The sequence below is a fragment of the Phacochoerus africanus genome, chromosome 6 (genome assembly GCF_016906955.1).
Source record: "Phacochoerus africanus isolate WHEZ1 chromosome 6, ROS_Pafr_v1, whole genome shotgun sequence".
Taxonomy (NCBI): domain Eukaryota; kingdom Metazoa; phylum Chordata; class Mammalia; order Artiodactyla; family Suidae; genus Phacochoerus; species Phacochoerus africanus.
In genome coordinates, this window is record NC_062549.1 from 45391362 (window position 1) to 45416017 (window position 24656).

Genomic DNA, 24656 nt, shown 5'->3' on the forward strand with positions numbered 1-24656 from the left:
AACTATCAGGATCCTGAAGCCAGAGATGCTGGGACCCAGCTCTACCTACCACTGGGCTGGTACTAGCCTTAGGACAGCCTCACTCCCCAGTGGGAAGGCACCAGCCCCAGGACCAACACAGCCCTGGCACCAATGATAAGTGGACCAATGCATCAATGCTAGATACCAGGAATCCTGCCACCAGAGACCCTGGGACACAGCTCCACCTACCAGTGGGCCCACACTAATCTCAGGAGTTGGCCTCACCCACCAGTGAGTAGACACTAGCCCAAGGACCACTATGACCCTTGTCAGGACCCAGTCCACCCACCATAAGACCAACACTAGCATTGAAACACCATGAGCCCTCAGCTTTGGAACACCCTGGACTCCTAGCCAGGTGTGTCAGGAACAAGCCCTGCCTAGTAGTGAGAAAACTCCATCTACAGGACCCCCAAGGCTCTGCAGCCAGAGACCCTAGGACCTGATTTCACCCACCAGAAGGCTAACACCAGTCCTGGGAACCCCCAAGCCTAGCCCCTCATGCCAACAAACCAACACCAGCACTGAGATTCCCTGGACTCCTCAGCCAGAAGCCCTGGTCCCAGTCTGACTCACCAACAGACACCAATTTTGGGAAACCCTAGACACTGACCCCATTCATCAGCAGGAAACACTACGTATGGGATTACTGAGCACACAACCACCCACCCTAGAACACACCTCCATATGCCAGTAGGCCAGCACTAGCCCTGGGACCACCCAGGACTCTGCAAACTGCTATATCATGACCAGGCCCTGCCCACATGTAGCAGGCAGTTTTCTCATAAAGCAAAGCCTAGCAACCAATTGGACTAGGGGCCAGCCTAGTAGACCACTTACAGTAGTCAGCCCCCCAAAATAGAATGACATATACAGCCCCAATAGGGGGGAGCCTAGAGTGTGTTGCTGGAATGGATAGGACATTTCCTATGAAAGGCAACTTCTCCAAAGTCAGGAAATATAGCCAACCTATCAAATAATAGAAATAAAAACAACAAATTAGGAAAATAGAACAACAGAGGAATATATTCCAAATGAAGGAACAAGTGGGGGGAAAGCAGGAGAAAAACAAAGTAGAGATAGTCAATCTACCCAATAAAGGTTCAAAGTAATTATCATAAAGGTGCTCAGAAAATGCAGGCGAAGACTGGATGAGCAGAGTGAGAAGGCAGAAGTTTTCTTAACAAAGATTTAGAAAACATAAAGAACCAGACAGAGATGAAGAATACTGTAACTTAAATATAAAATACATTAGAAGAAATCAACAGTAATTAGAGGGATGGATTAGCAAACTGGATGACAGAATAGTGGAATTCATGGAAGATGAACTGAAAAAATAAAATAGTAAAAAGAAATGAGGGCAGTTTGAGAGACCTCTGAGACAACATCAAGCATATTAACATTTGCGTTTTAAGGTTCTCAAAAGTGAAAGAAAGGGGCAGATAAAATATCTGAAGAAATAAAAGGCTGAAATTTTCCTTAATTTGGGAAAGAAAACAGATATCCAGGTCCAGGAAACAGAGTTCCAAGCAAGATGAACCAAAAAGATTCACACAAAAGCAGATTAAAATAACAATGGCAAAAATTAAAGAGAAAGAGATAAATTATTATAGACTTACTATAGTGATCATTTTGAAATGTATAGAAATTTTAAATCACTATATTATGTAATTTTAAAATAAGTAAGTATAACATGATAAATATAATTAACATTGCTATATGTTATATAAGGAAGTTGTTAAGAGAGTAAATCCTAAGAGTTCTCAACACAAGAAAAATACTTTTTTTCTATTTAATTTTATATCTATGAGATGATGGATATAAATTAAACTTACTGTAATAACAATTTCATGATGTTTGTATGTCAAATCATACTGTATACCTTAAACTTACATAGTGCAGTGTGACATTTATATCTCAATAAAACTGGAATAAAAATTCAATTGATAAAAAAGTTTAATATAATAAAGCACCAATTTTCTTTCCTTTACCACATCCCCCTTTCTTTATTTCCAAGATTCAGATACTTACCTGAATCACACCTCCCAAGAAGGAAACAGCTGCAGCAATACCAATTCTTTGCATCTCAAAGTCAGATAAGCCCAGCACACTTGTGTTGCTCTGTGTGGTAAGATTCCGGCTGCTCAAAGGGACAAGCCGTTCTACTGCATTAGCAGATATTAAGGATGTCAAAGCAAAGGTGCCTAAAAGGGATGAGGGAATCTTCTATTAGTAACAGATTCAATAAACATTCTTGGATTCCACCATGAAAGTTGAATCCATGATGTAAAACCAAAACAGATCTATTAGAAGCACGGTCCCCTGCACCCCCATTACTCCACTCTTCATTCTACGCCATGGAATAAACAGAAATTCACCTATACATACAATGTTTCTTCCACATACAGCCACACCATCCACTTGCTGTTCCCTCCCATATATTTTCCCACCTCTCTGCAGATCTACATAGAGAATGTCTCTGGACAGGTATTAAGATAATGGTCTGGACTTGAATCCAGTTCCTCCATTTATCACTATCACAAATTAAAGCACATTACTCTGGATCTAAATTGCCTCATCCAAAGTGAGGGTAATAATGTCTACATTTTAGAGTTTGAAGAGGATATAAATGAGATGATGGCTATGAAGACTTCAATAGGTTCAGTGGATATGTGTGACTCATTGCTGAATCTGGGGCTCTTTGCCCGAAACACTTGTTCCTCTAAACTACCTGTGAAACACTCTTGTCTTTCTGGTCTGGTTCAAATGCCATATTCAACAGAGATCCATCTCCGATCCTCCAGGCCAGGTTTAATATTTCTATTCCCTGTGTTCTCATAGCAGAGTACCTTTATCATAGTATAACAATAATATGCTGTGTCCCATAAAATGAATAAACATATCATTTCTGTCTACTGTACCTGGATAAGATTCAAAGGTGTTTCCTGGCTTCACACAAATGCAGGACCATTTTCAGTGTGTTCCCCTTTTCTTGCAAAGAGTTCTGAGGCCTCTCATCTTGGCACAGTATGTCTGAGGATGCAGCCACACTGGCAGGGAAATGCCAGTTCCCACAGGGAGAGTTCAGCAATTTTGGATTAAAGGGACGAACTGCAGTATTGTGAAACATTCCCCCAACTCATTACTTAAAGACATTACTTTGCCCCAGGTCATAAGTGACATGATCTGTCAAACATATAGAGATGTTTGTCATCTCTATTTGTGAAAAAGGGGCTGCAGCAAGATGTAGACATCTCAACAAATGGTATGCGGCCTCAGAGGTCAAGAGAGACAAGTCAAATAGGAACAGGTCTCAGTGGGAACCCAACACAGACAATCCTTTGGTTTTACAGGATAAGTGAAGCAGTGTGTGCTGTGATTCAGAACAGTGTGGTGTTTGTAGCCTCCAATAAATCTCACCTTCAATCCCGGCACTGCCATCTCAATCCTATCAACAGATAGCATGCCTCACCCATTTGGCTTAAATGAAATAATGTAATATATCATATTTCACAGTATATGTCAAGTAGTTACCACCTGAAAAAGATAACTCTTGATACAATTAAAATCCAAATGCTCTGTTATGGTCTGTTAGTCCATGTTCACTGTTCTATTGAATTGATGGTACATAAATACATAGAAGAAATTGAATATAGGTCGCTTAGGGAGCTAAGTCATTCTCAATAAATCATCAATAAATATCAATCATCACTGTTCTCATCCTAAGGTACTAAATTAAGAACACATCAAGGAATAAATATATCTAATAATTAAAAATAAGATTCTGTCACGCAGGATGGCAATACCAAATAAAGAACATTTGCCATGGAATCTGCTCTTGATAAGACTTTTTTCAAGATATGTTACAATAGAGTTTTTCAGTCTGATATTCCTGAGAGTAATAAAGTGTGTCTTCTGGTCTTTAAACCTCCTAGTGCATAGAGCAAAATGATTTCTACAAAAGCCACTGAACAAATGACTACAGAGATTATCTAGAGTTAATTTTTTAGTTTAGGCCTACCTTTCCTGGGATTTGGAGAAAAATAAGAAGGGATTGAATAGTTTCTTGAGAAAGGCCATCTAAAAGGTTTTGTTGAAAATGCTGGAGAGGGTGTAGAGAAGAAGGAACCCTCCTGCACTGTTGGTGGGAATGTAAACTGGTGCAGCCAGTTACTGTGGAAAACAGTATGGAGGTTCCCCATAAAACTAAAAATGGAATTACCATATGATTCAGCAATCCCACCACTGGGCGTATATCTGGACAAAACTAAAACAAAATTTCAGAAAGATATGTGCTCCCCTATGTTCACAGCAGCACTATTCACAATGGCCAAGAAATGGAAACAACCTAAATGTCCACTGACAGATGAATAGATAAAAAATATGTGGTGTATATATATATACAATTTGGCCATAAAAAAGAATTAAATACTGCCATTCACAGCAACATGGATTCAACTAGAGATTATCATACCAAATGAGGTAAGTCAGAAAGAGAAAAACAAATACCATATGATATCACCTACATGTGGAATCTAAAATATGGCACAAATGAACAAATATACCAAAGATCAAAAGCAACACACTCACAGACATAGAAAACAGACTTTTGGTTTCCAAAGGGTCCTACTGTATAACAGGAGGAACTATATTCAATATCCTGGGATAAACCATAATGGAAAAGAATATGAAAAAGAATGTAAATGTGGGTATAACTGAGTCATTTTGCGGCAGAGCAAAAATTAACACGTTGTAAATCAACTATACTTCAACTATATTTCAATACAAATAAATTTAAAGATTTTTTTAAAGATTTTGTTGAAATGGGAGTTCCTATCGTGGTGCAGTGGTTAACGAATCTGACTAGAAACCACGACGTTGCAGGTTCGATCCCTGGCCTTGCTCATTGGGTTAAGGATCCGGCGTTGCCATGAGCTGTGGTGTAGGTTGCAGACACCGCTCAGATCCTGTGTTGCTGTGGCTCTGGTGTAGGCCGGTGGCTACAGCTCCAATTAGACCTCTAGCCTGGGAACCTCCATATGTAGCAAGAGTGGCCCTAGAAAAGGCAAAAAGAAAAAAAAAGATTTTGTTGAAATAAAAGTGATCCTCACCTGTGTATGAGTCATATCCCAAGAACTTCTCCAGGGAGAGACCAAGCCAGCAATGGATATGTGGAAATCCACTATGCCAACAGTAGTGGGAGTATTACCTCTTTTGAAAGGATGATGCTTTTCTGTTTCTTAAGAACAGTCAAGGATTTTGAGGCTGCTTGTGGCCATGTGAGGCTATTGTGAATGATATTTTTATCTTCTCTATCTTGCTTTCATCTTTACCTCCTCCCTACTACTTCTCTGATCTCTCCCTCACTTTCTCAACTTTTACTCTGGTTAGGCTTTAAGCCTACTAGTGGCACCCTTAAACACCACTAAATCCATCTAAGTAACTTAACAACACTGTGGATAGCAGGGTCTAATAGAAAGTAATTTGGGGCCTCAGAAAAGGACAGACCCAAGTTTAAATTCCTGATCAAGTTAGGTAACCTCTCTCAGCTTCTTTATTTGTAAGATGATGCTAAAATATCTATTACAAAATTTAGGTAGAGATTAAATGAGATTTCATATTTAAAAAATCTGTCAGGTCCAATCACATTTGGTAAATAACTGTTTGCTTATTTTTGTTTCTTTTGAAAAGTACCTTCTGTGGTCTCCCTAAGCTCTTCTTTAAATTGCTGAACAGACTTTTTTGTCTAATTTATAAGATAATTATATCCTACAAATTATGACATATGGATTATCTTCAACACTTTTGTTCCCATGGGATTCATACTCAAATTTCTGCTCTTTTCCTTTTTATTCTAAGACATGTTCTTTGCAAGTAATCAGTGATTGCAAGTTCTTGGAAATACTCAATGCTTTATTCCTTTTTAAAATATATATGTATTTTAAATTAAAACAAGAAAATCCCTATTAAGAAAAACAACACATTTAGTGTCTTTATATTCTGGCTTTTGAAATATTTACTTTTAAAGACACATCAAGCATGATTTATTATTGCATTCTGACTACCTGAGTTGGAGGTAAATCCCAGGTAAAATGATTTTGTCTTTTTTCTTTATAAAGGCAACATCAATCTCTTAATAAAATTGAATTAGGAATTCTCACACATGTATATACACACTAAAATAAAATAAAACTATTTAAAAGATAAATATATTCTCCATACTAAATGTTTGTAGGAACTTTAGATGAGATTCAGTTTGTTTCTATATTTAAGATCATAATAAGATCAAAAATAATTATTTTGTATATTTCTCTTTATATATATCTTATGCAAATTATAATGTTATTAATATTTGTTAAATATAGGTAATAGGATGATTTCTTCTTTACTGATTCTAAAGAATTCTAAATCTATTAGGATAAAAAAAGAAATGAGAAGTTCCAACTAAAACTCTATCCTTTGGAGACAGATATTTGCAGAAATAAAATGCTTAAGCATTTATTGTGTTACAGTGACTATAGTAAGGTCTGTAAATTACACATATTTGAAATGTATGTTATTTACCTAGTAGATTATAAGATTCCTATAGCTGGTAATAATATTTTTAAACACAGAGTTTTATATAAATGGTAATTTCAAAACTATGCCACCAGTAAAATGATTCCTATAATGATTCCTTCAGAAATAAAGTGGTTTATGTAAATGTACAATTAGGTATATAGAGTTAAGTATTTTTAACTTTTTAAAATAATTATGGTTTATTGCAAAAAAAAATTTTAGCTTTTTCTTTTATTCTTTGTATAACAGAGGAAATGCTTTGAGGTCAGCTCTAAAATAATCTGATTTTTCTTGCTAATGACAAATTTAAAAATTTTGAAAAAAGAAAACAAAATTGTTAAGAAATTAGAAAGCAGGACAATTTGAATATAATAGCATCCAAGAAGTTCCGATCCACTATTGTGCTTTTCTTCTTTTGCATCAACACAAAAGGAAACTGCATTCTTGAGCAAGTGGTTATAAAGAAGAAAACCTTGGGCTTCAGATTTTGCCACAGCCACTTGTAATCCATACACCTACAACTTAATCTGTGCTTTAATGGAAACGTCTCTGAAATTCAGGGGGGCATTTTTTAACTTAAATACGCAAATAATAATCTCTATTTAAAATAACTGTATTGAGATAAAATATATAAAGCTCTTAATAAAGCATCTCATATATAATACACCTAAGGTTCTCAAATAGAAGTATATATATATATTCACATATACATACATATAGATAGATAAATATATATTTAAAAACCTGAAGATTGTGTGAAAATGCTGATTCTAATTGAATAGATCTGAAGTGGGAACCAGGATTTTGCATTTCTAGTTTGTGGACAACACTTTCGGTAGCAGTGTTGTAAGTGTCCGATAACTGTTGAACTTATCCTCCATGACAAAGTTCATTGACATAAGAAGCCAAATTTACATAAGTAAAACATTTTGTGGTTTAATTTCTGCATGAGAAAATGCATGTGCCAATGTGGTAGGCAGAATTATGGCCTTCCAAATGTGTTCATAGCCTATAAATACATTATGCTACATGGCAAAGAGTAATTAACATTGCAGATGAAATTAAGGTTGCCAATAACCTTTCAAACAAGTAAATTATCCCAGATTGTCCAGATGTGCCTGATGTAGTCACAGGGTCCTTTAAATATGATAGATGGAAGCAAAAGAGCAGAATCAGAAAGAGATTTGAAGATGCTACTCTGTTGGCTTTGAAGATGAAGGAAGGTCCTTGAGCCAAGAATTCAGGAAACCTCTAGCAGCTGGAGCAGTTAAGAAAATGAATTGTTCCCTAAAACCTCCAGAAAGCAATGCAGCCCTACTGATACCTCAGTTTTAGCCCCAAGAGCCTCATTTCAGATTTTTGACCTCTAAAACTGTAATAATAAATTTTTCTTGTAGGAAATAACATTTCCTTCAATAACACAAACTAACCACTGAAGAAATAGACACAAAATTGTATTATTTACAGATTGAGATCTTACATACACAAAATGGATAGAAATACCTCTATGGATATTTCCTCAAGTCTTTTTTATTATTATTACCTAATGTTTAGGACTAAGGTATCACTTTTGTAACAATAACAGCTTTTATTAATTCTTAGGTAGCAAGTACTAAATTAGACATCAATTATCTCATCTAATGTTCACTACAATCATATTTTTTTGATATTTTACCATCAAGAAGCAGCAAATAGCCCTCTGAAATGTTGTCCAAGGTCATGCAGATAACAAAGAACAAATGAGTCATACACCCTGTTCTATCTAACTCCCAAACCTTGTTTTTAGCCAGCCTGCTGTATTATCAGATTACTGTGGCAGTTCACATTTCATTTGGTAATGCAAAGACAGGCACATAAGAGATATACTAATTATAGGACATTATAGAATCTAGCTTGGAATAAACCTAAAAGATTATTTAATCCAAATATTAATTACATGGTAAATAATTTTCAATATTTGAATAACTAAATTTCATAGTCTTTTCCTCAAAGTGCTTACTTTTATTTCATTATAAATTCAGAACATTTATCTTTCTTTTAGTCTTTTTACAAATTAAAAATGCATGTAATCTTTAATAATAACCTTGGTTACATAGCAATAGAGCAATAAATCAAAGTATGTATTGAGGCACAGAAATTTAAATATGTTGCCATAATATTTGCTGATATTATTTGCTGATAATATTCGCTCTAATATTTCAGCAGTAAAGTTTGAATTGCTTTGGAAATGCAATCAATATAAAATGATCACCTCTGAGTTCTTTTCATTAGTAGCATGAGAAGCATTAGCATAGACAGAAATTATTACCTGTGGCAACATGACGCCCCATTCCAAATATGGCATAAATGATGGCAGGAAATAGAGACCCATACAAACCAAACACTGGGTGCACAGATGAGAGAACAGCAAAGGCCAACCCTGTGAAGAAGACCAGAGTACATAGGAATATCTTATAACTCCAAGATACATTTATTACACAGTAGAATGGATATTTGTTTATTTAATGATGGAAGGAACCATAATTTAATTTTTCTACTTTTTCAGTTCATCATTGTCCTAAGTAACAGAAAATTCACTCATTAACTCTTATTTACATTTCAATTCTAAAACCATTCTTTTTTGGCCTACTACTTTTCCCCTTGATTACAAAGATGTCTACAAGAAGACATTAGCTCAGAGTGTTTTCCTGGTAAGGTGACAGCATCATAGCAAAATATCTCTACACACACACTTACAGAATCATTTTCACATGTTCATTCTATTCACACGATAGCATCTGTGAACTAGGCAGAACTAGTTGCAAAATCTCTGAAAGATAAGAAGCCTGACATGAATTATGACTAAAGCTGGGGCAAAAAGGATGCACACAATCAGATTTGTCTGGTTGGGTGGCTAGCTGGCTGGCCAAAGATTCTGTATCACAGTCAGTGGTCAGGCCAGTGTATAAATCCATGCATGTTTTATAACTGAATCCTAGCCTATATTCAAATAAACTTAGAGTGAAAAAAATTATTTATGTTTATTTAAAGAATAAGTGAGGAGTAATTCATAACTATTCATTTTTATTCTTCTTAGGTAATACTGCCTGCATAGTTTGTTTGTTACAGGCACATAGAAAATTTTCCTAGACATGTCTAAATTACCACTAGCCATTTAGGTTAAAGATGTGGCTCAGATCTGGCATTGCTGTGGCTGTGGCATAGCAGCTATAGCTCTGATTCAGCCCCTAGCCTGGGAACTTCCATATGCTGTGGGTGCAGCCCTAAAAAGCAAAAAAAAAAAAAAAATTGTGATTGATCCTTAGAATCAAACAGCTATTTCAGCTAGGTTCTGAAAAACACATTCAAGTAGTTTGTACAATTAAATGATAACCATTTGAATGAGCAAAATGGATTGAACAAGCTACAAAATGATTTAAGGAAGGAAATGGCATTAGAATCTAGATTACCTGAATATTAGGCCAGTTAATTATTCATATCATGGAGCCTGGCAATCTGGTTCCCATATCAGTACTTTTTACTGTTTAACTTCTTTTAAAATAAATAAACTCTACTTTTACATCAAATAATTTTTCAAGCTGTATAAAACACTTCAGTTATGATCAAAATGCATTATAGATCTACCAATGACCAGTCCCTTCTTTATTGTTAAAAACCCACTTGGGTTGTTTGTTTATTGACAATGTATTCCTAAAATTTGATGAAAATAAATAAAAAGTGGTTATAAAAGAGTCAATGGCAGAGGCTGCTCTAGACTTCCATACAAGCAGGATGAGAAGCAGCAATCTTGTCACTGAGAAACGTGGTATGAAGGTAGAGATCTCATTGTAAAGCTAAATATTCCCCCACCTCAGCAACAAACACCTCCTGGCATATCTAGTGTAAGTAACTTTGTAGAAACATTGTGTGTATTACATCAGTCAAATGGAAATATAGAAAGCAACTTTGTCTCTTCCATTTTCAGAATGAGTTTCCTGATAAAAAAATACCTATCAAGAGTACCTGTCAAATACAGAATGCTTCCAAGTAAGAAAAAATGTTGCCCACATTTCAGAAGATCACTCAGATATACTAAATCGGTGATGGAGGGAAAGGGAAATACGCATGTGGCATATTTATCAAAAGCACCTTGGCTGAATCACACAGACATTAAATTCTGATATATGTGGCAAATATCAATAGGATCAGGTCTGCCAGAGGTAGACTACCTGGCTACATCGGTACTCTACCTGCAACAGCAAATGCAAATACAAAACTGGAAGCAGCTTGATTCTTTTCTCTTGCCTTGTGAATAGATAACTCATGTTTATCTGTTTGCTTTATTATAATTACACTCACCTCTCAGTCTCTCAGTTTATTCCAAGTAAAAACTATAAAAAATTAGTTCAAAAAGAGAATTTCTTTGGATCTCATAGTCCTATCAAAATAAAATAAGAATAATCATGGAAAACATATTTAGCTCTAATCTTTAAAAGATCTCTGGACCTGTAAGTGCAAAATATCACTTTAGTAGATTCTACAAGAACCACCTCAAAAACCCGAAATCATGTAGACACTTCCGTTATTTCAAATGACACTAATACTGAAGATTTCACATTAAGCAACAGTGCTATACCCTCTCAGTGAGACTCCATCTCTACTAATATGACAATGAACAATGGCCAAAATGAAGGAGCAGACTAATTCAGAAATATGGCACTTTAAAATTTCAAGTACCTCTTTCGCAGATAAGAGCTACAAAACCCAAGCCATGTTCCCATACACATCTCCAGAAAAGTGAGGAAACTAGATAAAGTTTTCTTTCTCTAATTGATTTAATTTTCTGGTTCACAATACAGTTTACATACATATTTTCACAGGCACAAACTACATATGTTAAATCCCCCAAAAATAATTAAAATATTAACTGAAGTCACCCACAAATTAGCAGAAGTATATACCCTTTTCTCCATGTTTAATAAAATAGGGTATTCAATTCAATCAGAGTAGAATTAGAACTCTCTAACTGTAATATTTTAGGGGAAAATTGCTGCAATTAACTGACACATATTTGTATTACTTTATCTCTCTTGGAGAAGAGTGAAAACAACACAGCAAACAAAAGTAACAAGGATAAAAAGAAAATAGGTATATTTGGGCCAAATGGTGACAAAAGAGGCCAGAAGAGGAAGTAGAGAAGGAAGAGGGTGGGGGGCAGGAGAGAGGGAAAGGGAAATTGGAGGAGAACACTCGTAACTTGAGGTCTTCAGATGGATGATTAATTTTAAAAACCAAAAATCATATACTGGTAGTGCAAGTCATATACATCCACAAAAGAATGGTCACTAGAGGGCCTTGAAAGGTGCAATTTTTAAGAAAATATGGTTTGTGGGTGTAGTAATGGTTATTTTAGTGGAAGAGACTCCATATCCCCACGTCAATATCATAGTAGTTTCAGGGCCCCCCATATTTTGAGAAGTCCTGAGTGTGAAGCTGGACCACCAGCACCCCTCACCCCTTCAACCCAGGCTGCAGTGAAAATGGCTTCCCTAGACAGGGTGCCTTACTCCTGACCTAAGAAAAACACAAGAGCAAATAGGTAGCTCACTTTCTGCCTCTTCTCCTACTATAATCTCTCAGCTGAGATTGCTATCAAGTGACAATCACTGCTGATGAGAAAGAGAACTATTTATCACAGAGAAGATGATGTTTTATATTTTAATATATAGGGTTTTAGCTCAGCTTTAGACCAGTTTGATCTTGATTTGTATGATTGCAATTTTTTTAGAAAATGAAAGAAAACTAAAACTGCAAAAGATCATGTCTGGAAATTGAATAATGTATCTGAAGTTGTGAATTGGTACTATAATTACATATATAGAGCCATTCTATTGGGAACTTTATATTTTTCTTGGCTTCATCAACTCATTTCTTTATTGTGAATTCAGGCTTCTAAGACTCAGAGGCACTGGTTTTATTCCCCTCAAGCATGAATACAGAAGAACAGCTTATCTCTGGAATCTAATACATAGCACAAATGAACCTTTCCACAGAAAAGAAAATCGTGGACATGGAGAAGAGACTTGTGGTTGCCAGGAGGGAGAGGGATGGATTGGTAACTTGGGGTTAATAAATGCAAACTATTGCCTTTGGAATGGATAAGCAATGAGATCCTGCTGTATAGCACTGGGAACTATATCTAGGCACTTATGATGGAGCATGATAATGTGAGAATAAAGAATGCATACATGTATGTGTAACTGGGTCACTGATGTACAGTAGAAAATTGACGGAACACTGTAAACCAGCTATAATGGGAAAAAAATCATTATTTAAAAAAATAACAACAGTATTTCATAGACTGTAGCACTTAGTTATGGCACTTCAAATACTACCCAGAAAACTAAAGTTTCCACAACTCAATGAAACAACTATTCCAGTAGAATTCAATGCTCCAAGAATATCATTTCTTTTCATAAAATAACTTTGGGCTTTCTTATGGGATGAACTGTGTACCACCACCATTCATATGTTGAAATTGTAACTCCTAGCACCTCAGAATATGACCTTATTTGGAAATAAGGTCATTTCAGATGAAATTTATTAAGATATAGCCTTTCTTGAATAGATGGGCTCATAATTCAATATGATTGATAAACAGAATCCCATGTGAAGAAACAGAAAAGTGCACAGGGAGAATGCCATGCAAAGATGAAGGCAGAAATAAAGACAAAAATTCTATATGCCCAAAACATCAAAGATTGCCAGCAAACCACCAGAAGCTAGGGAAATGGCACATACAAATTTTCCTTCATGGCTCTCAGAAGGAATCAACTCAGCTCACACCTTGATTTTGGATTTCTATCCTCCAGCACTTTGAGACAACAAATTTCTATTGTTTCAGTCACCTAGCTTGTGATATTTTGCTATAGGACCCCTGGAAAACATACAAGTGTTAGTTTTTGGAAGGGGCAGAAAGTGAGAGATCATTTGATGCTGGGACATTTAACAAAATTGAAACTCTTGTCCTTTAAAAACACTAAATAATATTACAAACTTTGCATTTCTAATTCATAATCTCTAAATCTACATAATATCATTAAAATTTTGTATTTTTAGTCATCTAAAATAGCATCTAAGTTCCTAAATAATAAGTGTCTAAAAATTAAGTTGATAAATGTTAATCTTCTACAGACTGCTTACTTAAAACTCATATTGAGAAGTTAAAGCCCTACGCAACCTCTGCTATACATGGCACCATCACTGGAAGTTGTATTGGCAGGAGTCTCAAGAGTACTGTTCTTAGGACTCAGGTTCTATAACTTTAAGGAAGTGGAGCCTATGGAATATTTAAAAGCAAAAGTGGCTAAATTGGTACCAAACACATTTGGAACTCTGGTCAGGCTTTGCAGAACTGAGTTTCCATAAGAGGTAATACAATTTAACTGTCTCATTAGTCTCCCTAATTTCTAGCACACAAGAAAGAAAATATTTGTAAAAATTCTAAGATGAACCCATGTTGGCCTGATCAGGCAAAGCCCTCAGAGGCTCTTGGCCTCTACTGCCAGCCTGCATCTAACCCCACCTGCTGCTAGATCATTCAACACTCTTGTGTAAATTAGAAAAAGGGACCCCCAATAAATGATATCATCAACCTTATTTGTGAAGGATGATTGACAAAATGCAATTCATAAAATCATTGATAGCTTCCCCCTATCTTATGCAAAACTGGAAAGTTTGAGCCAATTCTGAAAATACTCATTTCTCAAAGTCAGGTTGAAGTGCTGTATTTAATTTTTTAAAGCTGCCAAGCAGAAGCCAAACAATGATTTTCAATTTTAAATACTGGTGTCACTGGTGAATTGCTGCATTTGGCTATGATAAAAGAGGGGATATTTATTTTAAAACCAAAGCTAAGATTCTTATCCTAATAATTCATATCACAAAATAAGTCACAGCACTATCCCTCAACAGTGCACCCCTGTGCACACTCAGAAGAAAGCAAAGATGGATTCAGGACAGAGACTGTAATCACTGGAATGTGTCCAGCACATCCACGTGCACATTTGGGAAGGCCCAGCTCAGTAGTGTAGCACCGCCCTCTCTGACTCATCTAGCCTCTAACCAAGGCGTGTACACTGGATAAAAACTGAAATTAGCATAGAAGTGACGCTCCAAGCAATTAGGCCCTAGCCATCTCCCAAACCATGGTAGAGGCTTCCATCACACTCCAAACAAACTGAACTCTGCACTGTTTCAGCCCCTCAGGCCCCAAATATAATAGGGCAGTGATGACTACTGAGCATTGAAGAAACCCAACTTGCAATTGGCTCTGGCTCCAGCCACTCCAATTCCAGACCACCCACCAAAGTGGTAGCTCCCAGCACACCCCAGGGGAAGAGGAATTCATGCTCACTTCAGACACAGCTCTTCCACCAAAGCCAAAGGCACATGTAGACTAGATTTTGATGCTCCCACATAAGGAAACCGGGAACACACAGACTACATAGGGATGACTTTAAATTTTTCGCCTCATTTCATAGAGACAGAGAAAGTTATGGAAATTGAGAAGAGAAAAGAATAGTTTTGAAATTAAAGAATCAGAAAGAAGTCCTGAAAAAAAAATCCTAATGAAACAGGTAATTTATGTGATAAGGAATTCAAAGCAATAGTAATAAGAATGCTAACTGAACGGAGGGAAAGAACAGATTAACACATGAGAATTTTAATGAAGAACGAGGAAATATAATAAAGAACCAGTCAGAGATGAAGAATACAATAACTGAAATTAAAAATATACTAGAGGGGGAGTTCCCATTGTGGAGCAGAAGTAATGAACCCAACTCATATCCATGAGGATGCAGAGTTGATCCCTGGCCTTGTTCAGTGGGTTAAGCATTCTGGCATTGCTATGAGCTGTGGTATAGGTCACAGACATGGCTCAGATCATGCATTTCTCTGGCTATGGCATAGGCCAGCAGCTACAGCTCTGATTTGATCCATAGCCTGGAAACTTCTATATGACACAGGTACAACCATAAAAAGCAGAAAAAAATTACACTAGAAGGAATTAACAGCAGATTAGGTTATACAGAAAAATCCAGAAGTAATATGCAAGAATAATGAAAATCACCCAGTCAGAACAGGAAAAAAAAGAAAAGAAAAGAAAAGAAAAGAAAATTTAAAATAATTAGGATAGTTTAAGAGATCTCTGGGACAACTTCAAACATACTAATATTCTCATTATAGGGATCCCATAAGGAGAAGAGAGAGAGAAAAGAGTTGAAAAAATATGTGATGAAATTATGACTGCAAAATTTTCAAGCCTGAAGACTAAAACAGATATCCAGGTAAAAGGAGCACAGAGAGTCCCAAATCAGAGGACTCTAAAGAGACTCACACCAATACATGTCATAACTAAAATGGCAGATGTTAAAGATAATTTTAAAAATAACAAGAGAAAAAAAAAAGAGTCAGATACAAGGGAAACCCCATAAAGGGGAGACAGGATTAAGACAGTGGAGTGGAAGGACTGGAGCTCACCTTCTCTCATAAAAGCAACAAAATTACAACCAACTGCTGAACAACCATCAACAAAATAGACTGAAAACTATGAAAAAAAGATATCCTATTCCAGAAGACAAAGTGGAGGCCACATTGAGATGGTAGGGGGGCAATATAAGAAACCCAATACCCTCTGGGTTGGTGGCCCACAGACTGGAAGGTAACTATATCACAGAGGCCCACTCATGGGAGTAAGAGTTCTGAGCCCTATGTCAGGTTCCCCTACCTGGTGATCCTGCATTGAGAGGAGGAGCCCTTGGAGCATTTGGCATTGAGGGTCAGCAGGGCTTGTTTTCAGGGGCTCCATGGGACTGGGGGAAATGGACACTCCACTCTTGAAAGGTGCACATGGGCTTTCATGTGTACAAAGCAGGGATTCCATAGGAATTTGAGTCAGACCTGCCTGCAGTTCTTGGAGGATCTCCTGGGTAAATGGGGGGTGACTGAAGCTTGTTGTGAGGGCATTGGAAGGAAAGTTCTCAGGGATAATCATCAGTATGAGCTCCTCTAGAAGGGGCCATTTTGGAAAACTCTGGCCACAACCATCAGGGCTAAGAATCCCCAGGCCAAACAATAATCCAGTTGGAATCACAGCCCTACCCACACAGCCACCTCTAATCACACCCAGAAACATAGACCAACCCACCAGAGAGATAAGAATCAGCTCCACCTACCATTGGGAAGGCACCAGTTCCTCCCATCAGGAAGACTGCAACAAGCCCCCATAACAACTTCAGCCACAAAGGGAGCAGACATCAGAAGCAAGAGAGGCTACAAGCCTATTGTCTTCAAAAAGAAGACCACACCAAAAATCTACACAATATGAAAAGGCAGAGAATTATAATTCAGATAAGAGAACAAGAAAAAAATCCATAAAAACAGCTAACTGATCTGGAAATTATCAACCTCCATGAAAAAGACTTTAGATTTACGATAGTAAAGATGATTCAAAATCTTGGAAATAAACTGGAGGCAAAGATTGATAAATGACAAGAAACAGTGAGCAAAGAAATAGAATATTTAAGGATCAAGCAAGCAGAGATACAAAATAACAGAAAAATAACTGAAATAAATGATTCACTAGAAGCAACCAACAACCCAATACAGGAGGCAGAAGAACGAATAAGCTAGGCAGAAGATAAGACTAGTTGAAATCATTGACGTGAAACAGAAAAGAGAAAAAAGATTGGAGTTCCTATCATGGCTCAGTGGTTGGCGAACCTGACTAGCATCCATGAGGACATGGGTTCAATCCCTGGCTTCGCTCAGTGGGTAATGACCTGGTGTTGCTGTGAGCTGTAGTGTAGGTCACAGACATGGCTCAAATCCCACATTGCTGTGGCTGTGGCATAGGCTGGCGGCTGCAGCTCCGATTCAACCCATAGCCTGGGAACCTCCATGTGCCACCGGTGTGGCTATAAAAGACAAAAAGACCAAAAAAAAGAGAGAGAGATAAAAAAGATTGAAAAGAAATGAAAACAGTCTCAGAGAACTCTGGGACAACGTTAAATACACCAATATCCATATTATAGGGGTGCCAGAAGGAGAAAAGAGAGAGAAACGCCAGAGAAATTATTTGAAGATATAATAGCTGAAAACCTCCCTAACATGGGAAAGAAATCACTCAAATCCAAGAAGCAAAACAAGTATCATATAAAATAAACCCAAGGAGGAATACCCCAAGACATATATTAATCGATCTGACCAAAATTAAAGACAAAGAGAAAATACTGAATGCAGCTAGGGAAAAGAAACAAATAACATACAAAGGAACCCTGATAAGGTTATCAATAAAGTTATCAATAATTTTTCAGCAGAAACTCTGCAAGTCAGGAGGGAGTGGCATGATATACTTAAAGTGATAAAAGGGAAAAAACTTCCAACCAAGATTACTCTACTCAGCAAGACTCTCTTTTAGATTTGAAGGACAAATCAAAAGCTTTACAGACAAGCAAAATCTAAGAGAATTCAGTACTACTAAACCAGATTTACAACAAATACTAAAGGAACTTCTCTAGGTAGAAAAGAAAAGGCCACAAATAGAAACATTACAAATGACAAAGCTCACCAGGAAAGGCATACATATAGTAAAGGTAGGAAATCATCCACACACAAAAAAGTTACCAAAACCAGAAATCATTAAAAGAGAGTACAAACGCAGGATACTGGAGATGCACTTGCAATTAAGAGACCAACAACTTAAAACAATATTGTGTGTGTGTATGTATGCACATACACACACATATACAGTCATCAAAACAGTATGCTACTGGCACAAAAACAGAAATATAGATCAGTGGAACAGGATAGAAAACCCACAGTTAAAGGCACACACCTACGGTCAACTGATCTATGAAAAAGGAGGCAAGAATATACAATGGAGAAAAAACAGCTTGTTCAATAAGTGGTGCTGGGAAAACTGGACAGCCACATGTGAAAGGATACCATACACAAAAATAAACTTAAAATGAATTAAAGACCTAAATATAAGACTAGATACTATAAAACTTTTAGAGGAAAACATAGGCCAAAGACTCTCCAACATAAACCACAGCAATATCTTCTCAGATCCATCTCTTAGAGTAATGACAGTAAAAACAAAAATAAACAAATGGGACCTAATTAAACTTAAAACTGTTATTATTAGAGAAATGCAAATCAAAACTACTATGAGGTATCACCTTACACCAGCCAGAATGGCCATCATCAAAAAGTCTACAAGCAATAAATGCTGGAAACGGTTTGGAAAAGGGAACCCTCTCACACTGTTGGTGAGAATGTAAATTGGTGCAACCACTATGGAAAACATATGGAGATGTCTAAAAACTAAAAATAGAATTACTATTTGATCCACAATCTCACTCCTGAGCATCCTTCCAGAGGAAACCATGACTCAAAAAGATACCTGTACCCCAGTGCTCATTGCAGCACTATATACAATACCAAGACATGGAAGCAACTTAAATGTCTATTGACAGAGCAATGGATAAAGAAGATGTGGATATTGGAATATTACTTAACCATAAAAAAGATGAAATAATGGCATTTGCAACAACATGGATGAACCTAGAAATTATAATGCTAAGTGAAGTTAGTTAGACAGTGAGACACAAACGTCATATGCTATCACTTATATGTGGAATCTAAAAAAAGGATACATTGAACTAATTTGTAGAACAGAAACTGATTCACAGACTAAAAAAACTTATGGTTACCAAAGGAAACAAATCACAGGGGAGGGATGGGCTGTATTGTTTGGATGTAAATGCTGTAAGATTAGTTTGTGATGATGGTTGTACAACTATAAATAAAATTACTTGAGTTTTTAAAACACTGGCAATATGTGAACTGTACTCATCAACAATAATTTAGGAAAAGTGTTGCCAAAGGCCAATAAATGTTTATGGCTAAAAAAAATGTAGATATGGTTATAGGTTAACATTTTTGAGCTCCGTGATAACCACAAATCAAAAACCTAAAATAGATATACAAATTTAGAGAGAGAAAAAAAACATAACACTAAAAAAATAATCAAACCATAAGAGAAGAGACTAAAAGATGAAGAACATAACAGAGAAGAATGACAAAGAAAAATAAGAAAACAAATTACAAAATGGCAATAAGTACATAGCTAACACAATCAATTTGAGTATCAGTGGATTAAATGTACCAAACAAAAGACACAAAGTATCTGATTAAATTTTTTAAAAAAAGACTCATCTATATGGTGCCTACAAGGGACTCACTTCAGAGCTAAAAATACACACACTGAAAGTGAGGGGATAGAAAATGATATTCCATGAAGTAGAAAATAAAAAGAAAGCTCTGGGGTAGCAATATTCATACCAAAAAAAAGTAAACTTTAAAACAAAATTGATAGGAGTTCCTGTCATGGCGCAGTGGAAATGAATCCAACTAGAAACCATGAGGTTGCATGTTCAACCCTGGCCTTGCTCAGTGGGTTAAGGATCCGGTGTTACTGTGAGTTGTGGTGTAGGTCGCAGATGTGGCCTGGACCTGGTGTGGCAGTGGCTGTGGCGTAGGCTGACAGCTATAGCTCCAAAGAGACCCATAGCCTGGGAACCTCCATATGCCATGGGTGCAGCCCTAAAAAGCCAAAAGTAAGTGAATAAATAAATAAATAAATAAATAAATAAAATTTATTAAAAAAGACAAGGACATTACACAATGATAAACAAATCACTACAAAATGTGAATGATACAGTATTTAAAAATCTATCTGCACCTAAAATAAGAGTGCCTAACTATATAAAGCAATTATTAACAGAAATAAAGTGAGAAATTGACAGTAACATAGTAATAGTAGGATAATTTACCTATAGACATCAATGGACATATCATCCAGACAGAAAAATCAATAAGGAAACAGTGGCCTTAAATGATGTACTAGACTGTTTAGATTTAGTAGATATCCACAGGACATTCAATCCAAAAATAAAAAAAATACACATTCTTTTCAAGTGCACATGGCATGCTCTCCAGGATATACCATAGGATATGCTTCAGAATAAGTTTCAACAAATTTAAGAGGATAGAAATTATATCAAGCATCTTTCAAACTACAATTGTATGAAACTAGATATCAATTACAGGAAGAAAAAGGAGAAAAACACAAAGAGAGGGAGACTAAACAACTTGCTAAAAAAAAAAAAAAAAACCAGCAGAACAATGAAGAAATCAAAGAGGGAACCAGAAAATACCTTGAGACAAATGAAAATGAAAATACAAATTTCCAAAATCTCTAGGACACAGCAAAAGCCATACTAAGAGAAGTTTCCAATGATACAGCCTTACCTCAAGAAACAAGGAAAATTGTGGCTCAGAGGTAATGAACCTGACTAGTATCCATCAGGATGCTGGTTCAATGAATCCCTGGCTCCACTCAGTGGGTTAAGGATCTGGCATTGCCGTAAGCTGTAGTGTAGGTTGCAGATGCTGCTCAGATCCTGTGTTGCTGTAGCTGTGGTGTAGGCTGGCAGCTGCAGCTTGGATTTGACCCCTGGTAACTTCCATATGCCTCAGATGTAGCCATAAAAAGCAAAAAAGAAGAAGGGAGGGAAAAAAATAAAATAAAAATCTCAAATAATCAACCTAATCTACCATCTAAAGGAATTAAGAAAAGAAGAACAAAGCCTAAAAGTCAGCAGAAGGAAGGAAATAGTAAAGATCAGAGAGGAAATAAAAGAGTTCAAAACAGAAAAAATAAAAAAAATCAATGAAACCAAGGGATAATTTTATGAAACTATAAACAAAATTTGTAAGTATTTGGCCAGGCTCAGTACTTGAGAGATAAAAAAAGAGAGGATTCAAACATAGTAAGATATGAAAGAAGAGAAATTACAATTAACGTCACAGAAAGACAAACTATTGTAAGAGAATTCTATGAACAGTTTCATGCCAATAAATTAGACAACATAAAACAAATGGCTATATTCCTAGAAATATAAACTTCCAAGACTGAATCAGGAAGAAATAGATAATCTGACAGACCAATTACTAGTACTGTAATAGAATTAAAAAACTCCAAACAAGGAAAAGTCCAAAACAGATGGCTTTAACAGAGGAATTCTACAAAACAAATAGAGAAGACTAAATAACTATTCTTCTCAAACTATTCTAAAAAATTTGAGAAAAAGGAATACCCACAAATCCATTCTGCAAGACACCACTATATTGACACTACACCAAAAAACACCACAAAAAATGAAAAAAATCACAGGACAATATCACTGATGAATATAGATGTTAAAATCTTCAACAAAATATTGGCAAATCAAATTCAACAATGTGCAAAGATCATGAACCATGATCAAGCTGGATTTATTGCAAGGACATCAAGATGTTCTGACATCTGCAAATCAATCAATGTGATATACTACCTTAATAAAAGGAAGGATAAATATCACATGATTATCTGAAATCTCAATAGAAAGAAAAAAAGCATTTGACAAAATTCAACAATAAAAATTCTCATCAAAGCAGGTATAGAGGAACATACATCAATATGGTAAAGGCCATTTATGAAAAACCCACACCAAACATCATATTCAGTGGTGAAAAACTTAGTCTTTCTTCAGTCTTCAGAAATAAGACAAGGATACCCATTCTCTCCACTTTTATTTAACATAGTATTGGAATTTATAGCCACAGCAATCAGATAAGAAAAAGAAAATGCAACCAAACTGGAAAGGAAGGAGTAAAACTGTCACTATTTGCAGAAGACGTAATGCTTTATAATGAAAACCCTAACATCTCCACCAATATCTATTAGACTTAATGAAGGAATAAAAAAAATTGCAGGGTACAGTATTAAAGAAATCCATTGCTTTTATATATGCTGATAATGAACTTACAGAAAGAGAAATTAAGAAAACAATCCCATGTTGAGTTTATTTTTGTGCATGGTGTGAGGATGTATGCTAATTTCATTGCTTTGCATGCAGCTGTCCAGTTTTCCCAGCAATACTTGCTGAAAAGACTGTCTTTTTCCCATTTTATGCTGTGGCTTCCTTTGTCAAAGATTAATTGACCATAGGTGTCAGGGTTTATTTCTGGGTTCTCTATTCTGTTCCATTGGTCTATATGTCTGTTTTGGTAGCAGTACCACACTGTTTTAATGACTGTGAGTTTGTAATATGGCTTGAAGTCTGGGAGAGTTATGCCTCCTGATTTTCATTGTTCAGGATTGCTTTGTCAATTTTGGGTCTTTCGTGGTTCCACATAAATTTTTGGATTGTACTTATACAACTCAATAGCAAAAAAGCCAACAACCCCATGGAAAAATGGGCAAAAGACCTGAATAGACATTTTTCCCAAGGCAGAGGTACAGACGGCCAAAAGCACATGAAAACATGCTCAACATCCCTGATTATTAGAGAAATGCAAATCAAAAGTACCATGAGATACCACCTCACACCAGTCAGAATGGCCATCATTAAGAAGTCCACAAATAACAAGTGCTGAAGAAGTATGGAAAAAAGGGAACCCTCCTGCCCTGTTGGTGGGAATGTAGGCTGGTACAACCACTATGGGGAACAGTTTGGAGATACCTTAGAAATCTATCCATAGAACTTCCATATGACCCAGCAATCCCACTCTTGGGCATATATCCAGACAAAACTCTACTTAAAAGAGACACATGCACCCGCATGTTTATTGCAGCATTATTCACAATAGCCAAGAGCTGGAAACAACCCAAATATCCATCAACAGACAATTGGATTAGGAAGACATGGTATATATACACAATGGAATACTACTCAGCCATAAAAAAAATAATGACATAATGCCATTTGCAGCAACATGGATGAAATACTGAGTGAAATAAGTGAGAAAATAAGTCAGAAAGAGAAAGACAAATATGGTATCCCTTATAACTGGAATCTAATATACAGCACAAATGAACTTTTCCACAGAAAAGAAAATCATAGACTTGGAGAATAGACTTGTGGCTGCCCAGGGGGAGAGGGAGGGAGTAGGAGATATCAGGAGCTTAGGGTTAACAGATGCAAACTATTACTCTCAGAATGGATTTACAATGAGATACTGCTGTGTAGCATTGAGAACTATGTCTAGATACTTACATCACAACACAACAGGAGGAAAAAGTATGTATACGTATATGTGTAACTTGGTCCCCATGCTGTACAGTGGGAAAAAAATAAATAAATTTTAAAAAAGAAAAAGAATACAATCTCATTTAAAATCACATCAAAATAATAAAATACCTAAGAATAAGCAATGAGGTAAAAGACCTGTATGCTGAAAACTATAAAACATTGATGAATGAGATGATACAAATAAATGGAAAGATGCTTTTGGATTGAAAACATTTAATATTGCTAAAATGGCCATACTAAACAAAACAATTTACAGATTTTTTTCCAGCCACACTCACAGTATATGGAAGTCCCAGGCCAGAGACCTAAGGTGAGCCAGAGCTGTGACCTGCACCACAGCTACAAAAACACTGAATCCTTAATCCAATGCAACAGGCTAGTGATCGAATAGGCACTTCCATAGATATAAGCCCAATCATTAACCCACTGGACCACAGTGGGAACTCCAGCAATACACAGATTTAATGTAATCCCTATCAAATACCCATGATCTTTTTTGCAAAACTAGAACAAATGATCCTAAAATTTGTATGTAACCACCAATGACCACAAATAGCCAAAGCAATCTTGAAGAAACAGAAAAAGCTGGAAGTATCATGCACCCTGATTTCAGAACATACAAAAAAAGCCACAATAAAATCAAAACAGTATATTACTGGCAAAAAAACAGACACACATATCAATGGAACTGAATAGAGAGCCCAGAAATAAACCCATACACATATATTCAATTAATCTTTGACAAAGAGGTCAAAATATACAATGGAGGAAAGACGGTCTCTTCAATAATTGGTAATGGGGAAAATGGACACCTAAATGTTAAAGAATGATGTTAGAATATCTTCTCACATTATGTAAAAAATAAACTCAAATTGGATTAAAGACCTACTTGTA

The 24656-nt window shown here is 36.2% G+C and overlaps 1 protein-coding gene across 5 annotated transcripts in view; it reads right to left on the reverse strand.

The window, feature by feature from the left end:
• The window catches only part of SLC26A7 (solute carrier family 26 member 7), a 172833-nt gene that overhangs the window by 123543 nt on the left and 24634 nt on the right, over nucleotides 1–24656 (reverse strand). For all 5 annotated transcript variants that reach the window (XM_047783621.1, XM_047783622.1, XM_047783623.1 and 2 more), the window contains exons 3-4: nucleotides 8888–8998; nucleotides 2053–2225 (exon numbers count right to left, since the gene is read on the reverse strand). In XM_047783621.1, the coding sequence (XP_047639577.1) occupies nucleotides 2053–2225; nucleotides 8888–8998 (284 nt within the window). The remainder of the gene's footprint in view (nucleotides 1–2052; nucleotides 2226–8887; nucleotides 8999–24656) is intronic.